Here is a 20,655-nt window from a genome sequence, read left to right on the forward strand (position 1 = left end):
TGGAGGTGCTCCCTTTTAAGGGAGACATCCTCTTTGGGGAAGACCTCAATAAAATTGTGCCTGACTTGGTGGCTGCTAAGTCTGCCTTTCTCCCCAACACTACTACTTCTGCACAGAAGGCAAAAGGTACCACTTTTCGCTCTTTCGGCCTCAAGAGAAAACAAAGGTCAGGCATACCTGAGACAATCTCGTGCTTCCAAAACCACAAAGCCCAAGGCTAAACAATCCTGGGCAGCCCGTCAGCCTGCTTCTAAACACAACAAGCCTGCTGCATGACAGGACAGGCCTCCCCCTAGGGGATCCCAGGGTGGGAGGCCGACTTCTGTGATTCACCCAGGTCTGGTTAAAGACCACTTCAGATGCATGGGTGCGATAAGTTGTCTCTCACAGGTACGCAGTGTCTTTCAAGAGACGTCCCACTAGCCAGTTCTACACAACGGTTATCCCTTCGGATCCATTAAAGGCGCAAGCTCTACAAATGGTTGTGAGTCCCCTCCTGGATACAGGAGTGATGGTGCCAGTACCTCTATCTCAGAGAGGCAGAGGATACTACTCGACCCTGTTTCTAGTACGAAACCCATGGGTCTTTCCAGCCTATACTCAACCTCAAATCACTGAACAAGTTTGTGAGAGTATCCAAGTTCCTTATGGAAATACTGCTCTAAATTGTACTGGCCATAGATCCTGGAGATTATAAGGTATCCCTGAATATACAAGATGCTTACCTGCCTGCATATACCTTATGCCATGTTGCATCAGCAATATCTGCAGTTTGCTATTGGCAACCTTCACTATCAGTCCCAGGCTCTGCCGTTTGGACTGGCTTTGGCCCCTCTTCACCAAGGTTATGACCATGATGACGGCTCATCTCCGTCGCCAGGGAGTAAGGATCCTGCCGTATCTGGATGACTTGCTGATCCTGGCAAACTCCCATGATTACCTCCTCAGTCATCAGCAACTGATGGTAAACTTCCTACAAGCCCACGGATGGGTCATCAACTGGAAGAAGTACTCGCTGGTCCCTGCTTGGAGCATGGTGCACCTGGGGGGCACTGCTGGACACAACACGGTCAATGCCTGTATCTGTTTCCAGAGAAGGTCCTCAACCTTCAGAACAGAATAAGATACTTCCTCTTTCGCCCAAAAGTGTCAATACACTCAGCGATGCAAGTACTAGGCCTCATGGTGTCAGCTTTCGACATAGTAGAGTACGCTCAATTTCATTCCCGCCCTCTGCTGAGGTTAATCCTTTCCAAGCGGGACAGACTATCCCATCGGATCAGGTCCCACATGACCTCCTTGACTCCAGAGGTTCGTCTATCGCTGACCTGGTGGTTACAGGACCAGCAGTTAAGTGGGGGGCCGTCCCTTTTGGAGCCCCAACTGAGTCCTACTAATAACTACGGATGCCAGTCTGAGGGGCTGGGGCATGGTGTTGTAGCAACACTCTTTCCAGGGTCGGTGGACCAAGGAGGAATCCCTCCTCCCGATAAACATTCTGGAATTGCGGGCAGTGGGGGTCATTCCGAGTTGATCGCTCGCATGCTATTTTTTACAGAGCAGCGATCAGATAGTCGCCGCCTCTAGGGGAGTGTATTTTGCAAGTGTGCGAACGCTTGTGCAGCCGAGCGGGACAAAAAAGTTTTTTGCGGTTTCTGAGTAGGTCTGAACTTAGCCCTTGCAATCACTTCAGCCTATCCGGTCTCGTAATTGACGTCAGATACCTGCCCTGCAAACGCTTGGACACGCCTGTGTTTTCCCAAATACTCCCAGAAAACGGTCATTTGCCACCCACAATCTTCTTGTGATCGGTTGTACGAATGGATTCTTTGCTAGAAGCATTGTACAGCATTGATGCCGTTTGTACCCGTACGACACGCGTGCACATTGCGGTGCATATGCATGCGCAGTTTTGCCATTTTTTTAACTGATCGCTGTGCTGCGAAAATAGGCAGCGAGCGATCAACTCAGAATGACCCCCAGTGTTCAATGCTTTGTCCCTCACCCTGCCTCTGTTAAAGAACAGTCCTGTTCAAGTACGTTCAGTCAACGCCACTACGGTGGCATACGTAAACCATCAAGGAGGCACTTGAAGCCACTTGGCAATGATGGAAGTGTCAAAAATCCTTTGTTGGGTGGAACGCCATCTGCCAGCTATATCGGCAGTGTTCATTCCGGGATTCCTCAACTGGAAAGCGGATTTCCTCAGTCGTCGGGACATGCATGCCAGGGAGTGACTGGCTGTGACGGTGTGGCTCTTGAAGCATCACTCCTGAGAGTCAAAGGATTCTCTGAGGCGGTTATCCAAACTATGCTAAAGGCCAGAACACTGGCATCTGCACGGATATGTTACAGGGTCTGGAATTCTTACTTCATCTGGTGTGCTGCTAAGAATTACAATGCATACATATTCAGAGCTTCCAGACTTCTCTCTTTCCTGCAACAAGGCCTGGACTTAGGCCCTCGTCTGGCTTCCCTCAAGATTCATATATCTGCTGTGTGGTTTCAGAGAAGAATGGCGTCTATTGCTGACGTTCATATTTTCAATCAGGGTGTTTTACGGATTCAGCCTCCCTATGTCCCCATAGTGGAGGTGGGGGTGGGGGTAGGAAAGGGGTGACATAAATCCATAGTTTTCAGAATGCCTAGAGCAATTTACATCAAACTTGGTACACATATGAATTGCAATCTGGAAAAAAATACTGTGGGGGTATGACACCCCTAGCACCCATAGGGGTGGGGGTGGGAAAGGGGTGACATAAATCCATAGTGTTCAGGGTCGCGGAGAGGAGTAGTGACACTCCCGATGCCGTTTCAGTCCAAGTTCAGCCCCCATCAGCATGGGGAGTGAGAAGCGGTAGTGAACAACCTTACATATTTAACATACAGCGGGCGGAGCTTGGCTTGTCATCCCAGTATTTACAGCACTGAGCAGGGCAGAATCAGAGGTGGGATGGGGGAGAGAAGGAGGCAGATTATTCTCCTCAGCACCAGCATGTTGATAGCAGCAATCCGGGGAAGCCCAGAGATGCGACCTGACAAAGATTGGCATTATACATAAAATTCCGTAGCGAAGCACAGGTATTCAGCTAATATATATATATATATATATATATATACACACATATATATATATATATAAATATATATATATATATACATATATATATCTAGGAGGGCACTGTATCATCAGTGGCTACAGCTGCATACACACCTATGCAATAGTCCTGCCAATCACCCGAAAGTGACTGTTCGGCCTGGTTATTCCTGGAGCATCAACCAATATACAACTCCCAAGATGGTCGGAGCAGGAGGTTGGGATTTATAGTCCTGCTTAAACATAAACATTCCAATCCACTTGCAGGGCTGGCAACAGAAATGTTGGGGCCCGGTACAGTGATATCTCTGGGGCCCCCCCAACTCTCCATGACCCAACCACTTTTATAGCAGAAAGTGGCTTTCAGAAAAACAGACACACACACACACACACACACACACACACACACACACACACACACACACAATGTGTTTGTGACTTTTCAGCCAGTAGGGGTCTAACAGTCTCCCTCACTGCCTGTATCACATTATATAAGATGGTAGGGCAGTACCTGGATACCTGGATGGGAAGGCAAAGCAGGTCCGTCCTAGTGCTTATGTGTCTGCAGCTCCTGTGACAGTGTGGGAGCTCTGGAAACAGGCTGTGCAGTGGCAGCTTTGGAGAGGTGAGGCTTCCTCGGCATGGTTGGGGGGTGATCCAGTAGGGTTTAGGATAACGTGGGGCCAGTGCCGCTGCTAGAGTGTTTGGCACGCCCTCTGCAAACTATACATACAGTGGGGCAAAAAAGTGTTAGGACAGCCACCGAATGTGCAAGTTGACCCACTTAAAAAGATGAGAGAGGTATGTCATTTCCATCATAGGTACACTTCAACTGTGAGAGACAGAATCTGAAAAAAACAAACAGGAAATCACATTGTATGATTTTTAAAAAATGTACTTATATGTTCTTGTGGAAAATAAATATTTGGACACCTACCAAGCAGCAAGATTTCTGTCTCTCACAGACCAGTTACTACTTCTTTAAGAAGCTCTTCTATCCTCCACTCGTTACCTGTATTAATGGCATCTGTTTGAACTGGTTATCTGTATAAAATACACCTGTCCACACCCTCAGTCAAACTGCTACCTCTCCACCATGGCCAAGACCAGAGAGCTGTCTAAGGACACCAGGGATTAAATTGTAGAGCTGCACAAGGCTGCGATGATGTACTCGACAATAGGCAAGCAGCTTGGTGAGAAGAGATCAGCTGTTGGCGCAATTATTAAAAAAAGGAAGAAATACAAGATCACTGACAATCTCCCTCGACCTGGGGCTCCATGCAAGATCTCACCTCATGGGGTATCAATGATCTTGAGAACGGTGAGGAATCAGCCCAAAACTACATGGGGGGCCTGGTCAATGACCTCAAGAGAGCTGGGACCACAGTCACAAAGGTTACCATTAGTAACACACTACGTCATCATGGATTGAAATCCTGCAGTGCCGGAAAGGTCCCCCCTGCTTAAGCCAGCACATTTCCAGGCCCATCTAAAGGATGATCCAGAGGAGGATTGGGAGAATGTAATGTGGACAGATGAGAGGAAAATCGAACTTTTTGGTATAAACGCCACTCGCCGTGTTTGGAGGGAGAACCGTGAATGCCATCCCAAGAACACCATACCCACTGTGAAGCATGGTGGTGGAAACATCATGCTTTGGGGCTGCTTTTCTGCAAAGGGGACAGGACGACTGATCCGTATTAAGGAGAGGATGAATGGGGCCATGTATCGTGAGATTTTGGGCAAAAACCTCCTTCCCTCAGTAAGAGCATTGAAGATGGCATGTGGCTGGGTCTTCCAGCATGACAATGACCCCAAACACACCACCCGGGCAAATAAGGAGTGGCTCCGTAAGAAGCATTTCAAGGTCCTGGACTGGCCTAGCCAGTCTCCAGACCTCAACCCAATAGAAAATCTGTGGAGTGAGTTGAAAGTCCTTGTTGCCCGGCGACAGCCCCAAAACATGACAGACCTAGAGAAGATCTGCATGGAAGAGTGGGCCAAAATACCTGCTACAGTGTGTGTAAACCTGGTCAAGAACTGCAGGAGACGTTTGACATCTGTAATTGCCAACCGAGGTTATATTACAAAGTATTGAGTTAAACTTTTTGATTGTCCAAATATTTATTTTCCGCAAGAATATACAAATAAATTGTTTAAAAATCATACAATGTGATTTCCTGTTTTTTTTTCAGATTGTGTCTCTCACAGTTGAAGTGTACCTATGATGGAAATTACAGACCTCTGTCCTCTTTTTAAGTGGGTCAACTTGCACAATTGGTGGCAGTCTAAATACTTTTTAATTTCTAGAAAAAGAAATAAGCCTGCATTTCTGCTGCAAGAAGTCCGGCCAGCGGTACCTAGCTGTAGTGATTCAGGGCATCTGTGCTGAAGAGCTGACCTCAAGAAAAAGTATCTACTGTATTAGTATGAATGAGGCCTGCACAAAAGAGCAAGGAAGGTGCCTCTCTAGACCGGCTCTTCCTGCAAAGCATACCCCACAAATTGAAAGCCGCCAGCGGCTGTACGAACAGGTACAAGAGCAGGCAATGAAGTTGCCAGAGAAGTTGAAGTTCGCTGTCTCCATCAATGAAGCTGACAGAGACAGCCGGCTCATTCCATGCATGCCAAAACTGGAAGTCCAGAAGGAGTGTACAAGTTGGGCACATTATTAGGAACAGCATCCCCATTTTTGTGCTCTTGACCCTTGGGGCCCCCCTGAACCTTGGGGCCCGGTACGGATGTCCCCTTTGTCCCCCCCATCGTTGGGCCTGTCCCCTTGAAGAAAGCACACACTGAGCTACAATAGGTCATAATGTACTGGGCATACACTGATCCCATAATCGCTCAGGGGATTGAAGCGTTTATTGGATCTCCAAAGTGATCAACAAAGTGTTTGTCCAGCATAGCACTCACTGATCTAGAGGCTGTTGGAAAAGTCTCACTGGCAGATTCATCTGATGCCTGTTTACTGCATGTATGGAGTCTGCGGAGCAGTTTGCAGTACTCTTCCCTGACCTGCAACGTAAAAACAAGTGATAGGATGATCAGACTGCATGATGAAGGTTACACTACATGAAAGCATATGGAGGCATATTTACAGTTGAATGTTTGCCAATATTATTGATTTGAATAATATACCAATTACCATAAATGCATATATTCACATTTTAGCTTAATATAGGCTTCTACATCCTTATGCCTGGAAATATGATGGTGGCAAAGCACAAACTGTGCATGTTCATGTATCTATGACATAAATAGGCGTGGATGTCCTATGATAGGCATTTCACTAGGGTATACTGGTGGTCTGGTACAACGATGATGCCAACTACAGTATTAGCAACGCTACAGTTTATCGCCAGATCTGATTGTCTGCTTGTATATTGAGCATCTGCCCCTCGGGCTCATTCCTCTGAAGCTTCTTTGGAGTAGATAGAGAATTCTCAATTATACACAATCAGAGTGGCCAGGTAACATTCTCTTCCTTCATCCCAGCCTGCAGCCAGACAGTGAATGGCTGTCACCATGCTGATTGGTGGGTGGCTGGAGCTATCCACTAATCAGTGTGCTGACTTCCAGTCACTGTATAGATGCACGTGGAGAGATGGTGTGGGAGGGGTAGGTTATATTTTTTTCCATTATTTCCTGTGAATAGGTGGGTATGGGCCCCTGGTGCATTGCTTTGCCCAGGACCAATGCAGTTAAGAGTTAAAGTATCATCAGTGTTTTTCCAGGAAAGTGTTTGATAAAATGCGAGTTTGTTCGTAATGCCAGTTTTCCAAAGTTATGTCATAGACTGCAATATACCTGATATATACCATTCACATGCTATATAAAACATACTATTAGGAAGGTGCTCAGGTGTCCAGACAATCCTCAAAATGTTCCTGCCAGTTCTGGACTGTTTCTGGTGTGGCCAGAAGGCCTGCACATTGTAACAGTATGCTGCCTGCACTTTCTCCTTTATGCCAATGATAATTATGTTTACTTTCAGTCAATGCTATCTGTTATCTGATATATGAAAAATATATTTATATACATTAATGATGCACAACAATTTCAAATACATGATAAATGGATTTTTACCTGACGATTCAGCAGACAATACACAAGGAAGATGAAGGGACCCTGTAGACTGTTACATATGGTAAATAGAAAAGATATGACCAGGGATCCAGGTCCAAACTGGAAGTAGCCAATGCTCCAGGTACAGCCAAGAATAAAAAGGTGAGCCAGAGCTTTGAATGTCTGTAGCCTTGGAGAGATGATGGACAATTAGGTGCAAGACAAACGGGCATTAGGTCTTCCTCACACTGTAGGATCTAGACAAGTGTCTCTTACAGACTAAGTTCCCTATAAATATTGGGCCTAACTCAGACCTGATCGCAGCAGCAAATTTGTTAGCTAATGGGCAAAACCATGTGCACTGCAGGTGGGGCAGATATAACATGTGCAGAGATAGTTAGACTTGGGTGGGTTATATTGTTTATGTGCAGGATAAATACTGGCTGCTTTATTTTTACACTGCAATTTAGATTTCAGTTTAAACACACCACACCCAAATCTACTCTCTCTGCACATGGTTTTGCCCATTAGCTAACAAATTTGCTGCTGTGATCAGGTCTGAGTTACCCCAATAGTAACTTTCTTATGCTAACCCCCCCAGGTAAATGTAATCCTGCTGTTTGTTATACAGTATAACATTGCATCTAATGGACTAAATGTTTGTGGCAAATATTATCGCTACAGAAGATGAGGGTGTAACCAAGCCCCAATAGTGGTGGGATTGGCTGTATCAGGGAGTGCCCAGGTAAGATTAGGGATATAAATGGGGGAAGTTGGGAAGTATGGATTTGCTTTGTATCTCTATCTCATCTTATGACTGTGGTCTCCTTACATAAGTTATAAGCTAAAGATAAAAAGGCCCAATTATCAAAGTATATTTGCGGCTATAGCTCCAAAAACACCTGTTTTCGGTGGTTAGCAGCAAATATTAGTTATCTCCTGAATGTAAGAAGGAGGAACCACAGCAGGTATCTCCAGTACCTGCTGCGATCCCTCCATTGCCATCCACAGCCACATCCCCTATGGGTTTCTATAGGAGATGCGATGCTGCCAAATTTACCAATATTCAGAATTTGAAGCATTCCCAAATTTGGTCCCCGGGGCTACCGCCGTCTGAAGATGGCGGTAGCCCATTGTAGCCTACAGGCTACCACCTGCAGAACCCTCCCCTGAAGTGACCTCCCTGCATGTGGAGTCAGAGCTGACTGTGAATGCACAGAGGCCCAGGTAGCCGTCATAATACATCGCAAGGACGGGCTCCTTTCAGAGCTCCTGTCCCTGCGTGTGCACAATAATACATCCTGGGGATAGGATTGCATATTAGAATGTAATCCTGGGTGGTAAGATGCCGCCCAGATCGCACTGAATATGCGTTCCTTGATAAATGCCCCCCAAAGAAAGAATATAAAACATGAGAAAGATAGTTTACAAAAATGATCATACGCATGTAGGCACTATAGAAAAAGATATATTTCATTAAGTGAAATGTTGTGCCTTATTAAGCAAAGATTGCAAAATTGCAAAAACGCAAATCGTCTGATTAATCAGAAGACTCTGCATGCATTGCGTAGGCATTGCACATGCACAAAAGCCGTATTGCGTTCGCCGTGCGATCACAGCCTCAGTGAAATGCATTTGCAGAGTGATTGACAGGAAGTGGCCGTTTTTGGGAGGTAACATGGCGTTTGTGGGGAGTAGCTGTTAAAACGCAGGCGTGTCATGGACGTTGTAGGGGCACATATGTGACATCTATTGCAATCGATTGCCATTACAAACATGGTGCCGATGCGACTGCATCCACGTTTTTCTGAGTGGGCATGGGTCAATCGCAGCTGTTGATGGTACTCAATTTCTGCATATGGAACGCAATTCTACGACTGTATACACAGAGTTGCGATTGCATAGATGGGCGTCTTTTACCAGGGCGGCTCTTCACATGCTATTTTAGCAGTAGCAGTTTTGAGACAATTGCTATTTCAGTCTCAATAGCTGAATAAAAGGCTCGTAGATAGATCTTTTCAAGATTGCATCATTCCTGGATAGCCCACCAGATGCAAGAGAGGATAAGCAGTGAGTCAAATAATGATTCCTCCTGTGCTCCTGAGATGAAATGTACTAGATGTGCCCTGGTGATGGGGCTTGAGGACAGGTTTCTGAATCATTGCCTCTGAGCCATTTTTGAAACATCCATGGTGTAAACATTTGCACCATCAAGAGGGTAGTAGATTGCATTTCAAAAAGTTGCAAATTATTTTTTAATAGTTTATTCATTAGCACATTATTAGGTTGAAGTATAGATTGAGTCTCCCATATCCAAAATGCTTGGGACCAGAAGTATTTTGGATATAGGACTTTTCTATATTTTGGAATATTTGCATAACATAATGAGATATCTTAGGGAAGGGACCCAAGTCTAAGCACAGAATGCATTTATGTTTCTTAAATACCTTATACACATAGCCAGAAGATTATTTTATACCATATTTTTTATAATTGTGTGCATGAAGTTTGTGTACACTTTACCATCAGAAATCAAATGTGTTACTATCTCAGTCACGCACAAAAGTTTCTGTATTTCAGAATATTCCGTATTTTGGAATTTTGGATCTGGGAGACTAAACCTGTACGTATATTTTTGTTACTGTGGGCTTGAGAACTTCACCACCAATCATGGAACTATAATACATTTATTATAATGAGACATGTATGGGTTGGTTCTCCAGAAATCCGAATCCACCCAAATTTTGGGAATCCGGATAAACCTGAGTTGCGATTCTGAGCTACCCATGGTTCGGAATTTGGATTTTAAATCAGAATGTCTGTTTCTTAATTCTTTTGGATTGCAAAAATGATATGATTTTAGCTGATTTTATAAATGTTGATAAAAAAATCCCGATCCACAACTAAATAACCAAAACACATGAGGGTGGTTTTGCAAAACCAAAGCGCAGGGATGAATACATTTCCAAAACCAAAACACAGCGGTCAGCGCACATCTCTAATTATAATATGTATATTTGTTTCACTCAGCATGTACTGTAGACTTGGAGTAGTAATTTCTGCTAATTACTCCTTTACTGCACAGATGGTAGGAGATGGGGCGGGAGGGAGAACACTAAACTGTAGAAGGGGTCATTGGGATGAATGAAGGGGACCCAGTACATGACTTCCAGGATGGTAGGGGGTGTTTAATATGCAGGGGAGGGGTGGATAGTGGAGAGGGTTTAATATTCATCATTTTCTGGTGGGTGAATAGCTTGCTTGACTGCAGATATCTCCAGTTCCTGGAAATAGAATTCTTAGCTTTCAATGGGATAAAAAAATAGAGAGTCCCTCCTGTCAGGGGCTGCTGGGGATTTGGGGATCAGAGTTCAAGAGCCAGAGCAATCCACCAATGAAAATATAAAACTGCATACCAGGCAAGTGGAGCTGAAGCTGGGACCAGCAGCTGGAAGGCTGATATCTCTGGTTCTGGGCATAGTAGAGACAAGCTGCCGCTGTCCACCGAAAGGGGAGCGTCCCAGCGCTTTTAGAGTATACCCTCACAAAAACTCTAAATCAGACAGAATCCGAGATATGTGGCTGGGGAGGGCAATTAACAGGCTCGGATGGGGACCACTGCTTTGAAGTCGGATATCTCCGGTCCCCCAGGGCTAATTTTCAAAAATCTGGTACCCCTGGAAAAAGGGGAACTTCAGCTATCAGCCTAGGGCCCTTATTCTCCTGGGGCTCTTGAGCAACTGCCCATTGAGCCCATATGACAAGACGGCCCTGCACAGGACCACAGTGCTGGAGGAGGGTGGTAGGCTGCAGCATAGCCCATGCAGAGTTGGTGTCTAGTCTCTGTAGGTAAAATCTGTGTACTCTCACTACCGATTGGTGCAGGCGAAGAAGTTGTTGGTACACCAAGTATGAAGAAACGCTCTTGTGCCATTACAAATTTAGATTTGTTCACCCATTGCATCAGTGGTTGACATAAGGCTATTTATCTGTGTCCATTACTATTTGTTTTAACTAAACACCTGCTTTAGTGGAACAAATAATACATATTACTGTATATAAGCTTACACTCTAAAACCAGCACATTAAAAAAAAGAAAAAGAAACCTTGGTGCACTAGGTGGGGTGTGACATACCTAAGCAAGATTTAAACTCCTATAACCTTTTTCAGGACCACAGTGCAAAAGTTTCTGTTTTGTGTAACTCAGTTGTTCTCTAACTTTTTTGAGTCACGGTGCCCTAGAGAATCAGAATTTTTTTCACAGCACCCCTGGGCCAAACATTTATTATTAAGAAATTCAGAAAAAATATGAAATGAATGAAATTGTGTAAATGTCATCCTTATGTTCAGTTATATGGTGAGGGACAGGTTTCACTTCTGTTTATTAAAGTTGCTTATTGAGAAATTTAGAAATAAATATTACATTAAATAAAAGATTTGCTTCAGTTTGTCCACATAGTTTATGATTGACAGCCACAAGCACTGGTTTTGCCTATTGCATTGACCATAAATAATTTGAGTTAGTCCTGGACCACCAAACCAGGGCACCCCTGCAAGTGTCCCGCGGCACCCTAGGGTGCCACGACACACAGTTTGAGAACTACTGGTGTAGCTTTAACGTTGCCTGTTATTCTAAATTAGTATACTTATGATGAAGTATAGCATGGGGTATGAGATACCCCAAAAGGTTTAACATGTTGATTTTTTTCACCTGACTCTCGAAAGGTTAAGTATCAGTTGCCTTAAAGAGTTATTTAAACATATGTCAGGGGGTCAACAAACATTTTATATTTTGGAGTAGAATGGAAAACTTCAAATTGCAGATGAGCTGACCAAAGGTGATGGTACCCTTTGTTTAGTGGTGAGGTTTTGTCGTCGTCACCCCCCCCCCCCCCCCCAAAAAAAAAAAAAAAAAAAAAGAAGAAGAAGAAGAAAAGACAATTTAATTCTACCTTCAGGACAATAATAATTGCACATGTCAGATAGGCAGAACCCATACATTTTTTCTGTGTGATTATGCTTTTATATTACTGTATATAGATGTTCTGCATTACTCATGACTTTCTCTAAGAAACTGATCCCAATGTCTTATACTCACCAAGTGTTCTTAGCAGTGGACACATTGGGGTTTAGAGATGCAAGCTTGATTCGGAGTAACAACACAGTGAGGACCAAGAGAGTGGTGTTCACCTGAGAGGGTGTGAATGAGAAAACAAGGAAAAACTAAAGTACGAGAGGCCAATATAAGAAGAATGCATAAGGGGGGGTAGAGAACAAATGTATTGCATCTCCAGACCTCTTCTCCTGGACTCTCTCTCTCCTTAGGCATTAGAACTTGGAAGGGCATAGTGGCAGACACTATGGCCCTACCCTTCTCTCCCGCCAGCAGAGTGCAGGAGCTCCTTCCCAGCTCTAAGATTGCTTTCAGATGGGCATATTTTTTACAATCTGCATCTCACTTGTGATGTGATAAAATTGACCCAATCCAAAATGTGATAACTGTATACATTGCAGGGATTATCAATTATCGCATGCAGGGCCAGAGCTTGCAAGAAAGCTCTGTCCCTGTGAATGCACTCTGCAGACTTCTTGGGGTATTTTTCACAAAAAATACATCAAGTATGTTCTGTGCATGTGTCACTGCTGACACTGCGGCAGACATCAGATGATTGGGCTCATAGTGCAGGAAGTGAATGGAGGAACACACCGGGACACCTATCACCGGGGGCCTGTAGGTAAATTTGAAAAAAGCAAACCTTTTTTTGTAACAGTGATCAGCCTGTGGTCCTATTAGGCACACATGGCTGATCACTGGCACTGGCTGACAACTCTGCTCTGCCAGTCAGAGCAGAAAATGGAGCCGGGAACCAGAGTGAACCTGTTGATAACGCTGTCTGAAGATAGCGTTATTATAACAGGGCTCCCTCCAGGATTTTTTCACCTTTTTTTTTTTTACGCAAATTCGGCAAGGTCGCATTTCTCATTACAAGTATGGGAAATGCGATTGGATTACTAAGAAATGCGAATTAAAGCGTTTGGAGTAGAAATTAGAAAAATGTGCTCCAAGAGCACTTTTCAGTGAAATTACAATAATGTTAAAAGAGTGTGAAAGTAACCTCACATTATCTTAGTAAAAATAATATTAATTAATATGCCTGAAAGACAGGAACCTTTCTAGGCAAATGTTCCACTCCCCCTTTAATGAGGTTTCTTGCTTGTCCATGACACTTTTATAGACCCAGCCATTTGGCCACAACTCTTTTCTGCAAAACCCTCCCAGGGACTCAAGTATGCAGTAATATTTAACACTGAGAGGGGTGTTATTACTAGAGATGAGTGGGCTCAGTTGTCATGGGCTATTTTACACATGGTTTAGGTTTATTTTCTTTGCTGTGTAGTAACTACAGTACTACTACTTTGAGCAATGATATTCAACACATGATTCTTAGTAAATTTTCGTGTTGTAATTCTTTACTATTCATAGTACTTACAAGTTGGTTTGATAGGTTATTGCTAATACATTATAATTTGCTATTTAATTTTTAAACAGACATAACTGCCGTGTGTTTGTGCGGCTGCTCTGTTACTTAGTTTAGTCAGCCAGCCTTTGGCCACTATTGGTGATCAATATTGTGAGCTGTGAGGTGGTCAATATTCACTAGAAATTACTCGAATTGAATGTTATCTAGGTTAATAACACTGATGGGAAGAAAAAGGCCCACATTATGTGATTGTTGCTGTTTTTATAAATAAAATAAAAAAATACAGATCCAAAGTCAAAACACGTTGTCAGCGCACATCTCTAGTTATTACTAATGACATCCCATAGAGGGTATTAACATAGCATTATTATATATGTTCTTCTGCACCAAAATTAGCCATTAGCACCTGGATTATTGTTTTTACATATAAAAGTTTAGTACAAGTTTTGATTGTTAAATTTATGGCGCATACATTATATTAATCTGCAAATAAAAACTACTAATCAGAAGATGAACCTATACAACAAGGCTTGTAGGCAGAGGATCTTTCTGAAGTCATACTAATTGGTATGGTACTGTATTATCACCAAGTGAACCTATGAGTAAGCCCTTTGCTTAAAATATGCCATTACCCACATCCTACAATATTTGTGCCCATTGTACTGTACATACTGTAATTGGCAGACATCTAATAACTAAGGAAAGAGCAGGTGGGCACTGTATACGGAGTGTGATACTATGTACTTACAATGATGAACACACAGACTGGACCAAGGAAACTCCAGACGAGATCTGTGCTGAGCCAGCAACTAAAGGAGAGAGCAGAGATGTACAGTCACCGGCTACTATCAGTCTGCCACACACTATGATCCATATTCCAGCATTCACTGCTATACATACAGTGTAAGGATTATGGGATTAATATTTTTGCCGTCTATAGATTCTAGGCGTGATTTTAAGTCGGACGCATCCAGGCTTTTACCTCTCTTTACTGGGTACAAAAGATTCGGCTGAAACAGGCGTTCCATCCCCGACTGCACGCTACGATCAAACAAGGAAGATTCATGCCCAAGGCACTCCCATGACACTTCTAATTAATGCACATATGCAACATGGAAGATTCCAAATTGGGATGCCTCACTGCAGCGCACTGGGATCATGAATGCTTCATAGTGGGTGTTGCTATGCCCTAGGTGTACGGGGGAAATAAGGACTCACAGAAGGATTCATTTCATAGAGTGAGGGGGGTATTCAGAGGTGGACGCTATTGTGCAAAGATCGCAAATGGTGGTGTATCAACTGTCTGCACATGTGCTGCGGCGGCATTGCACATGTGTAGACTTTTACTATACAATCGCATCCCAGAAGGATGTGATCGCATAGTGATTGACAGGCAGCGGGCAGTTGGGGGCGGCGTTGGGGGGGAGTATTGCAGGAAACGCATGCATGTCATGGTCATTTTTGGAGCAGCGGATGACATTGCCTGCATTTCCTGCAATAGAAAACATGGCTGTATTACACCTGCATACGCAGCCTAACTGTTTCAAGGTTTCGGCGATGAATTGCTATTGCAATAGAATTGTGATCACAACTGTATTGCAATCGCATCACTGGGCGGCGCTACACATGCTGTGCGTTCGTGTCCTATGTTGGGTGGTCCCCAGCATGTGATTTTATCTGTAGCAGTTTTTTCTATTTTAACAAAAAGTGCTACGGAGTCTGAATAACCCTCTTAGTGCTCTGGGACTGGTGACTAGGGATGGCCTTTGAATTGTTTACATTTAATAGTCTGCATCCCCATTGGTACTTTCCACCAATGGAAGATGGGAGGGAGAGGCTAAGGGGTGTGCTAATGGGGGGATAAGAATCAGAATCAGAACTTAGTCATCAATGGTGGAGAAACATTGTAACCCTGCTATCAATGGCAAAACATTGTCAATCGAAAGCACACCATCAATGCCTAGCTAATCATTACTGATCAATGCCCGTCCCTACTGGTTACCAGGGGAGAAGTATGGGTGGAGCTGGTGAAGCACATGCTCCAGACACCAGCAGCTAGTAATGGCGCCAGTACATAGCCCTTATTACTTTGCTGGCAATAGCCTGCCATACTAGAGGAGCACAAACGCTGATCTTAGGAAACTGGCTGCTTCTAACATTGGTAAATTGATCAGGCAGTGCGCTTCTCTGTGAGACTCAGAAACAGGCCCCAAATCATCCCCCTCCTCTTCTGCTAAAGTCAATGGCTTCCCACAGGCTGGCAATCAGGCGTGACATTTATGCCCTATAAAGCCAGCAAATATTACTTTGGGACCTTTCATCAGTGAAACATTCCCTATATCTGACCTGCACAGTTATATGTTCTCTGTGGGCTGCCCAAACACCTTCCCTTTGGCACAGTTCCTTGGGCCCCAACCATTGCATTTCCCCAGCGGACACTATATGCTCCAATCCGACACTGCTCTTGATGGCTTTCCTTTCATTTGAATCTACTCCCACATTGTGGCCATGCCCCTCCCCTCATGCACTGCATTACTGGGGTGGGGGTGGAGGGCGCCACAGCATGCAGTTGCTCATCGCGCAATGGCTCTTTGCTATACCTTTGCTGGTGACTGTGGGGCTGATAATGAGTCAGATGCAATGCAGAGATTCATGCAAATGGTCGATGTTTTTTAACTGTGCATGCTTCTAAGTCACTACAAAGTCACACAGTACATGTGACCCACGGTGTGTACAGTATGTACAATGCATACCCTCCAACATTGAACACTCGAAAACCGGGACAAATTAGGAAAAGGGGCGTGGTCACGGGCAACAGGGGCGTGGCCACGCCCCCTTTCCTATACTTTCTATGGAGACTTAGTGAGCAAAAAATCGGTACAAAGCCCTTTTTTGGCCGGTACAGACCATAAAAAAAGGTACTGTACCGGCTAAAAGGGTACAGTTGGAGGGTATGACAATGGCGCAATAGTGATTCAGACCCATGCATATAGAAATGTATTGGAAATGTAGTGGCCAGTGCTGGGTGTTGACTGGGAGGTGACTAGATACACGGAGATGTACTGGGTTATATTTACAGAAAGGCGACTCTTGCAAGCCACCACTTCTCTGCGGGTTAGAGATATAAATGAAAATGCCACCAAAATTTTGTGTAAAGCCTGGGGTGCTTTAGAATAGATTGCTGTGTCTAAAGATGCATAAAGTGGGCATCCTAGTCCTTGCACATTCTGACACAAGGATGTACACAAGGGGAAGGCCATATATTACAATTTAGAAAAAGACCCAGACATGGACACCTGACTCAGAAACATCCACTATATGTCTTCCAGTCTTTCAGAATCAGTCCCTGTATGTCTTCCCTGTGATAAGGTTCTGGATGCTGGGATTGTGTGGGGGAACCTCCTGTTTCTTATGCATGGAAAAGTGTGTTAGCCCTGGCAGTTGTGTTTATGTTTTACAGTAAAAGTTTGCTTTCAGCAAGATCAGTGGCATCGAGAAGGGGGGGAGAGCGGGTACTCTTTACCCGGGCCTATTCCTGTTGGAGGGACCCGGTGAGGGCTGGGGTTCCGCTACACCCCCAATTCCCCCACTCCTACCCTACCCCAGTTGCAAAGGTACTTTGTGCAGGGAGAGAGGACTGGCTGCTACAGCAGCCTCTTTCCCCAGCACAGAATATGGCACACGCTGCTATATGCTGCACTGGGGAGAGAGGCAAAAAGCAGTCAGTCCTCTTTCCACTTCCGTGATGGGGGGGGGAGCAATCGCTATTGCACCCGCCTACTGCCACTTCCTCCTCCTACGCTGCTACTGTTACATCATAATCCATTGGCGCCCCCCCGTGCAGCGTGCGCACCCACTTCGCAGCTGCATTCTCACCTCAACACCCCCATTAGCCACGCCCTCTCCCGTTACCAGGGCCCGGCAAGCTTGTCAGTGCCCCTGAGCATGATACTTACATAGTTGATTTTATACCCATTAAGAGGTATTGGGTGTGCCTTTGGGCAAACAAACCACAAAAGAGATAAACATCAACCCAAGTTACTCACATGGAACCACTACATATGTAACATAAAATGTTACTGTGCAATATGTGACAACAGACCAGACAAAGAGCGGAATGTGCTAATGCTTTCCGCCACGGTAAGCATTAGTACCGTTTACCGCAGAGGCCATTTACCAAAAAGGCATATATATTAAACCTCAGGCATTGAGATGCCCTTCTCACCGAAGAGCTGGGTGGCCGAACCGGGCAGGGGGACAGCCAGCCCCCGGAGCAGCATGCCGGATATCAGCAGCTGAAGGTGCGGCCTGTACATACCTGAGGCAGCTGGATATTCAACAGTGCTGAGAGCCTCCGGAGCCCGCACCCCCCGTTGCTGCAGTACACCTGCGTAGTCCAAAGCGGAAGCTGAAGCCACTTGTTACCGGTCAGTATGCTGCTGATCTCCGGCATGCTGCTCCTGCTGCTAGTTGTCCCCCTGCCTGGCTCAGCCACCCAGCAAAGGGCATCTCAGTGCATGAGGTTTAATGCGTTTGCCTCTTCAGTAAATGGCCTCTGTGGTAATCAGTACTAATGCTTACCATTGCGGAAAGCATTAGTACATCCCGCCCTAATACAGAAAAGAATAATGATACAAGCTTACTGTTTCTCTGTTCCATATCCACGTGGCTGTACTGCTGCAGAGATCCCAACAATGACAGCAGGAACCCCAAACCCAACAAGACACATCACTGGAAAGTTTGAGCCCTGAGAAGTCATATAATTCAGAGCTTGCAGGTTACGGACAGTCACGAAGAGCAGGATGCTCTCAATAAACATCCAGCAGAAGGCACAGAGGAACAGGAACTGGATCCCACCAGCAATGACTGAGCAGAGGACCTGGAGCGTGGTAGACAGGATAATTGTTTTTTTTTGTAGTTCATTCTAATATATGTATTTGTTTTTATGTTTTTGAATATAAAAATGTCCTGACATTGAATCTAATCCAAGGAAACATTGCATAAAGCTCATAAAACATCCAATTATGGCATAATTACGACTGATCTAGTAACGACCTTCCATGATAGTTCTCACATGAACACTTATAGCATTTGATAAGTTTAGAGAATAATGCTTTGAAAACTGTTTATAGTGTTCTAAAAGATAAATACAGTATTAGGAAATTTATGGAAACAGATGAACATAATGCACCAATAAATGTCCTGGATGAGACAGTTACCTTGTTAAAGGTTTGGTTAAGGCCCACAATTAAGAGAAGTTGCCCCAGGAAGAGACATCCACACAGAGCTGTCAGGACAGAGGTGTGAGCAGTCCTCAGAGACCTACAGATGATGAACGTAAGAAGAGAGAGGCACAGGCAGAGAAGGGATATACTCAGGCCAATGTGAGAGACAATGATAAGACCACTGTGTTCCTGAGGGGGAGAAAAACAGAGATTTATATACGAGAACATACAATGGCCCACATTCATCAGCCCTTGGAGAGTGATAAATAGCACAGTGATAAAGTACCAACCAATCAGCTCCTAACTTCCATGTCAGACGCTGTGTTTGAAAAATGAGAGTTAGGAGCAGGGCCTGAGGCTATACAGGCTGCAGCCTGGAGCGCTAGGTCCTGGGGTGGATGCAGCACCCGTCTCCCAAGGACTCATGGTACTCACCCCCAAAAATCTCGCCCTGGCTGGTTCCGTTCCCAAAGGAGCCATGTGGCTGTGTCAGATGTCACGTGCGTCATGATGTCACGCGCCACCCACGCACTCGCTTCCAGAGCCGCTGCAGACACCGAAAGGGGGAGGGACAGGGAGTGACAGCATCTGCTGACGTGACCAGCCCCAGTCAGACCAGCATCGAGCGAGGAGGCCGGGAAGTGACAGCATCTGCTGATGCGCCCAACCCCAGCAAGCCCCAGCCAGGCCAGCCCCAGCACAGTGCACTGCAGCCACCAGCCAGTAAGACCAACTGGAGTCGTACCCAATGCCACTGCTATTTTTATAGACCGGACAATGGTGAGCTCCAAGAAATTATTGCACGGCATTGATACTATTTGTAGTTATGGAATGAGATGTCTACATTTGTAGTAGTGATTAATAATTTGAAATTAATAAAAACTATAAAATATATATTTATAATTAATAATATAATATTACATAATATAATATAAATAGGCTGAATACTTGGCTATCTCAATCTGTGTTTGACCAATTGCAAAAATATGAATTAGCTGAATTGATATTTAGATTGAACTTCTCGTGATAATTATGACGTTGTGCTGCTGAACCATAATTAAATCTACTGTAAACAAGTAATATGAAGATGGACATTTAGCTAAATAGGAGCAAAAAAATCTAAGCAAAAAAATTGATGGTGGGGGTGGGGAAGGGGGCAGCCACTTCCGCATTAGCCTAAGGTAGCTGGAACCCTTAATCAGGCCCTGGTTAGGAGCTGGTTGGCCGGTACTTTATCACCATGCTATTTATCACTCTCCAAAGCTTGATAAATCTGGGCCAATGTCTGATAACTCCAAACTACATTTAATTTACAAGACAGACTCACATAACATAAAGCACCTGATTCACGCGCCTGCTGGGACTGCTTTTGTGTCTGTTACTGTAGGTACGTCTGTGACTTTATGCTAATACTAGTAACATCCCTTCCACTGGTAAACAAGCCTGTGTATCAGTGAGCAAGAACTGGGAGCCCCGATTTTAGCGTCAGTGCACGCTATAATACCATCGATGCATTTTATACGCCACCATCAGTTGTACCATCAGAACATGCCCCTGCCCTGACACAGCATGTATCAATCGCAAAAGCGCCTTCGTGTGCACACGCTATGGGATGTATGCACTGTAGGAGTTACTGGGATTTTCGCACACGCATCGTCAAAATGAAAATCACTCATCTCTGTGGCCATCGGTATTTTGTGTGGCTCAGGAGCAGGCCCAAAATGGGCAAGCCACATTCTTCAAAAGGGAGGGAACAGTCAAGTCAGCTCAACAGGGGGTGGGT

At 44.7% G+C, this 20,655-nt stretch overlaps 1 protein-coding gene across 5 annotated transcripts in view; it reads right to left on the reverse strand.

The window, feature by feature from the left end:
- Positions 1–20,655, reverse strand: part of LOC134936598 (putative adhesion G protein-coupled receptor E4P) — a 317,217-nt gene that overhangs the window by 10,859 nt on the left and 285,703 nt on the right. For all 5 annotated transcript variants that reach the window (XM_063931708.1, XM_063931710.1, XM_063931706.1 and 2 more), the window contains 6 exons: positions 18,867–19,061; positions 18,291–18,526; positions 14,396–14,456; positions 12,264–12,355; positions 7,187–7,355; positions 6,014–6,115 (listed from right to left, as the gene is read on the reverse strand). In XM_063931708.1, coding sequence (XP_063787778.1) covers positions 6,014–6,115; positions 7,187–7,355; positions 12,264–12,355; positions 14,396–14,456; positions 18,291–18,526; positions 18,867–19,061 — 855 coding nt within the window. The remainder of the gene's footprint in view (positions 1–6,013; positions 6,116–7,186; positions 7,356–12,263; positions 12,356–14,395; positions 14,457–18,290; positions 18,527–18,866; positions 19,062–20,655) is intronic.

This window comes from Pseudophryne corroboree, chromosome 6, assembly GCF_028390025.1.
Source record: "Pseudophryne corroboree isolate aPseCor3 chromosome 6, aPseCor3.hap2, whole genome shotgun sequence".
In the NCBI taxonomy this organism is placed as follows: domain Eukaryota; kingdom Metazoa; phylum Chordata; class Amphibia; order Anura; family Myobatrachidae; genus Pseudophryne; species Pseudophryne corroboree.